At 36.5% G+C, this 5,532-nt stretch overlaps 1 protein-coding gene across 1 annotated transcript; it reads right to left on the bottom strand.

Annotated features, from left to right (window-relative positions):
* Nucleotides 1–1,588: 1,588 nt before the first annotated feature.
* On the bottom strand, nucleotides 1,589–4,146 carry LOC145721295 (medium-chain specific acyl-CoA dehydrogenase, mitochondrial-like). Its single transcript, XM_081818647.1, has 2 exons — nucleotides 3,871–4,146; nucleotides 1,589–2,527 (listed from the first exon to the last, which is right to left on the bottom strand). The coding sequence occupies exons 1-2, from the start codon at nucleotides 4,087–4,089 to the stop codon at nucleotides 2,456–2,458; spliced, it is 291 nt and encodes a 96-aa protein (XP_081674773.1). The 5' UTR covers nucleotides 4,090–4,146; the 3' UTR covers nucleotides 1,589–2,455.
* Between the last annotated feature and the right edge of the window lie 1,386 nt (nucleotides 4,147–5,532).

Here is a 5,532-nt window from a genome sequence, read left to right as displayed (position 1 = left end):
TTTGATGTCCATTTACATGATGAAGTTTTTTCCATCTGCTCACTTTCAATCTGCAGGTGACTTTAGATCTAAAATGAGTTTCTTTTAGGCCACATGTAGATGGGTTTTGTTTTTTTATCTTGTGATACCCTATTTCTTTTGATTGGAGCATGTAGTCCATCTACACTGGGTGATTACTGATTGATAGATATGAATTTAGTGCCATGTATTACCTGTAAAGTTGGTTATTTTTGGTGGTGTTCTCTGTTCCTTTCTAGTCTTTGTTGCTTTTGGTGTTTTTTTTTTTCCCCCACTCAAAGAGCCCCCTTTAATATTTCTTGCAGGGCTGGTTTAGTGGTCATGAACTCCTTTGGTTTTTGTCTGGGAAATTCTTTATCTCTCCCTCTATTCTGAATGACAGTGTTGCTGGATAAAGTATTATTGACTGCAAATTTTTCCCATTAAGCACGTTGAATATATCCTGCCATTCTCTTCTGGCCTTCCAAGTCTCTGTGGACAGATCTGCTGCAACCCTGATCTATCCTCCCTTGCAGGTTAGGGATTTCTTTTCCCTTGCTGCTTTCAGAATTCTTTCCTTGTCTGTGTATTTTATGTGACTATGCTAGGTCTTGGGGATGGCTGCCTTTTGGTGAATTTAATGGGCGTTCTCTGTGCTTCTTGGATTTCAATGTCTGTTTCCTTCCCCAGATTGGGGAAGTTTTCAGCTATAATTTGCCCAAATAAATCTTCTGCCCTTTTTCTCTCTTCTTCTGGGACTCCTATGGTATGAATGTTGTTATGCTTTAAGGAGTCGCTGAGTTTCCTAAGTCAACATTTGTGATCCAATCTTTCTTTCCTTCTTCTTTTCAGCCTCATTATTTTCCATAATTTTATCTTCTATGTCACTGATTCATTCACCCTCATCATTGCATCCAGTCAATTTTGCATCTTGGTTATGGAATTTTTTATTTTGGCCTGACTAGTTTTTAGTTCTTTTATCTCTGCATTAAGAGATTCTCTAGTGTCTTCTTTGCTTTTCTCAAGCCCAGCTAGTATTCTTATAATTGTTGTTTTGGGATAGCCTAGGGACCCAACACTTGTGACTGGTACCTGAAGTTGAGTGTTGTCTGGTGGGACTGAGCCCTTAAACCTGTGGAATCCGATGCTAACGATTTGGAGTTAATGTCAGAATAGGATTGAACCATAGGATGCCCAGTTGGTGTCAGAATCAAAATGGTGTCAGAAACACCATTTAGTATAACATATTTTGGCAGTATTTGATGTTTAAGATTACAAATAAATATTAAATTCACAAACTTTCTTTCTTATATTATTTTATATTTATATTTTTTGAGATGTCTAATAATATCATCTAGTGAAAAATAAGAAGGTAACTTCATGCAGTTCAAAATCAGAACATGACTTTTTTTCATCACAGTAAATAAATCAAGCATACACTATTACATGAAGTAATAAAACTTCCTGGAAAGAATACAAACAGATATACTAATTGGCACTGAAAAATTTTGTTTATTTTTATAATGTATGCACGTGAAATGAGATGTATACAATAGACCAAAGCCTACCCAGATACCAGGACTCATGTAAAAATATTTTAAGGCAAATTTTATTGATTTATTTCTAAATAAGGCAAGTGAAATGTAGATTCAGAATTAAACAAGATTTTCAGTAACTTCTGGTCATTGTATGGTGGGAGAATATGAACATCAAATTTTTGAGTATTATTGTACAAAACTGAAAACAAATGCTTTCCAAATTGTAGCAAAATGAACTCCCCCCAATATAATACCATTAAGTCTACAAAGACACTACCAAGTTATATGATGGCATCCAAATCCTATAATGCTTCCTCAATGTAAATTTTTTTTTTTTTTAAAGATTTTATTTATTTGACAGAGAGAGACACAGAGAGAGAGGGAACACAAGCAGGGGGAGTGGGAGAGGGAGAAGCAGGCTTCCCGCGGAGCAGGGAGCCCGATGCGGGGCTCGATCCCAGGAACCTGGGATCATGACCTGAGCCGAAGGCAGACGCTTAACGACTGAGCCACCCAGGCGCCCCCCTCAATGTAAATTTTGGAACATTCTGAATACTTTTATAAGCCCACTTTTCAAAAATGTCATTGGAAAAATACTGAAATCCAAAGAACTTCTGTTACTTTAAGTGGTTAACCTAACAAAACAAATGTACTTTTCTAGGTTAATGTAATTCAAGTACAGTAGTACTAAAGGTAACACATAATTTTAATGAAACCTAATCTTTTTGAGGAAAAGCAAGTCATAAAGTTAAACAAAAGTGGAAAACTAGTATTAGAATCAGCTGCATGGGTTTAGTTAACAGTACTTATTTTAAAGTTTTACCAGAAAAAATCTTAAAGCTCTTTCTCTTCTTTGGAGCTTAAACAGTGGATTGTATTCTAATCACTCAACAATTAATTATGTTTCTATAGCTATCTCTTTAATTTTTATACCTGCCAATGTGTTCACGGGCTATAATAAGTCTTTGAATTTGTGCTGTACCTTCATAAATCTGCAAGAAAAAAGAATACATGTAGATGAAATATCTTCATAAATACTTCAACTTACTCAGTATTTTGGACAGTACTATAAGCTCCACTGTAATACCAAACTGAATCAAGCCATATTTAGGGTCTGTAATCCACAGAGATTCCAAAACCTGATTTTGTAAAACCATGAAAATATAATTCTCTAAAGATTAAATTATAAAAAGTCATTTACCAAAATTTTGGGAGAGAGTCTTAAATCAAAGGATATCAACATTTCAAAAAGTTTGGGAAATCTAGTTTAATGTTGCAAAAATATTTATCCAACTTTTCTGAACTGTTTTTAGCTAGTTGTCATCTTCAGTCATTTTCCATTTTTACTCTTACCCCTGTTTTTCTCTCTTGCTGACTAAGGAACAGAGTTGCTAAAGAAAAAGATGCTGGAAGGATTTGGTTTTAACTTAGACATTCCTAGTAGCCAGTCCTTACTTCCAGTTTAAACCTCTAACCCTAGCAATTTATTACTACCAAATGGTTACTATCACTTTATCACTATCTCTTCATGTTGTTTTACTCCCAAATATGGTTTTTTGGGTTTTTTTTTTAAAGATTTTATTTATTTGACAGAGAGAGAGAGGGAGCAAGCACAAGCAGGGGGAATGGCAGGCAGGGGAGAAGCAGGCTCCCCAATGAGCAAGGAGCCCGATGTGAGGCTCGATCCCAGGACCCTGGGATCATCACCTGAGCCAAAGGCAGCCGCTTAACCAACTGAGCCACTCAGGCGCCCCCAAATATGGTTTCAATTAATTCAACAGTTGTCAAGCAAGATTCAAAATAAAATAATTTATTTTAAATGATATGCATACTTTTAGGAGAGCAAAGGGTGGATCACAATTGGCTAGGATGTTAAGACTCAAAGATGGCTGATCCAGACATATATGTACATATCTGTACCATTTACTTTATTAGCCTATTCTCTCTTAAGGCATATATTTAAAGGTAACATTCTTCTGTGTTAATTAGTTTTAAAAACTGGTTTATAGCCATTTATGATAGTTTATTATTTTTTAAGATTTTATTTATTTAGAGAGCACATGAGGGGGGAGGAGGGGCAGAGGGAGAGGAAGAGAGAGAGAATCTCAAGTAGACTCCATGCCCTGAGTGGAGCCCAATGTGGGGCTTGATCCCATGACCCCGAGAGCATGACCTGAGCTGAAACAAGAGTCGGACACTTAATTGACTGAGCCACCCAGGCTCCCCTATGATAGTTTATTATTCCTAATGGCATGAAATCCCTAAATAATTAGAAATCTGTCATCTATGAATATTCTTTTACCTAAAAAACAACAAAAATCATTTTTAACCTTACCTGATAGATCTTAGCATCCCTCATTAGTTTTTCTACAGGATATTCTGTATTAAATCCATTGCCTCCAAAAATCTGCACAGCATCAGTAGCTAATTGATTTGCAGTATCTGCAGCAAATGCCTTTGCTATAGAGGCATAGTAGGTATTTCGGCGACCAGAATCAATCTCCCAAGCTGCTCTCTGGTAACTCAGTCTAGCTAGTTCAACTTTCATTGCCATTTCAGCTAGCAAAAATGCTATTCCTTGGTGCTAGAATTAAAAAGAAAAAAGTTTAAGGATATCTATTAACTTTTTAAAAGTTTTTCTCCTAGAACTTTTTTTTTAAACTTTAAAACTAATTTTAGACTTAAAAGTTACACTCTGCTTCCTCCAAGTTAACATATTACATAACCACAGTATAATGATCAAGAATAGGACGTTAACATTACTACAGTATTATCAACTAAACTATAAACTTTATTCAAATTTGGCCAAGTTTTCCACTAATGTCCTTTTTCTGTTCAAAGATCCCATCCAAGATTTCAACTGTATTTTTCTTCTTAAGTCTTCCCCAGGCTGTTAGATTCTTCAGTTTTTCCTTGTCTTTTATGACCTTAGCACTTCTGAAGAACACTGAGTGGTTATTTTTTTTTTTTTTTAAAGATTTTTTATTTATTTGACAGAGAGAGATACAGCGAGAGAGGGAACACAAGCAGCGGGAGTGGGAGAGGGAGAAGCAGGCTTCCTGCCGAGCAGGGAGCCTGATGTGGGGCTCGATCCCAGGACCCTGGGACCATGACCTGAGCCAAAGGCAGACGCTTAACGACTGAGCCACCCAGGCGCCCCAGAGTGGTTATTTTTTTTGTAGAATGTCCCTCAATTCGGGTTTGTGTGATGTTTCTCAGAGCTGGAATGAAGTTATGCATTTTTGGCAAAAATACCATAAAAATTATACGTACCCTCCTGGGACTTTTTTTTTTAATGTATGTATGTATTTTTAAGTAAACTCTATGCCCAACGTGGGGCTCAAACTCACAACCGCAAGATCAAGAGTTACATGCTCTACCGACTAAGCTAGCCAGATGACCCTGCTGGGACTTTTTAAAGAAAATTATTATAGATAGATACAGTGAAAAATAATGTCATACTGTATCAGATGCTGACAGAGGAAAGTAAGCACGATGACAAGGACAAATAAAAATGCTTCTTATCCTCCCTCTAGAAGTTCATAATCGAAGAGGAGACATAAACCAAACACTTTCAATAAAAGACAGTAAGTCTTCTATCAGTTGTACGGCCAAAATGTTATACGATAGAAATATGTTCACCATGTATAGGTAAGTGAAAATTTCAAATACATAGTATGGTTACAGCTTTGGAAAAATCTATTCATAAAAAAAAGGATATGGAGCAAAATGGTCACTGTAATTATCTCTAGACAATGGGATTATGGAGGTTTTTAAAAATTTTTATTGTTATGTTAATCACCATACATCATTAGTTTTTGATGTAGTGTTCCATGATTCATTGTTTGTGCATAACAATGCTCCATGCAGAACATGCCCTCTTTAATACCCATCACCAGGCTAACCCATCCTCCCACGCCCCTCCCCTCTAGAACCCTGTTTCTTTTTCAGAGTCCATCATCTCTCATGGTTCGTCTCCCCCTCCGATTTCCCCCCC

Source organism: Leptonychotes weddellii, chromosome 4, assembly GCF_054177405.1.
Source record: "Leptonychotes weddellii isolate Sample4059 chromosome 4, ASM5417740v2, whole genome shotgun sequence".
NCBI classification, from domain to species: Eukaryota; Metazoa; Chordata; class Mammalia; order Carnivora; family Phocidae; genus Leptonychotes; species Leptonychotes weddellii.
Note: the sequence above shows the minus strand (reverse complement) of the source record. Positions and strands in the feature narration are given on the sequence as shown.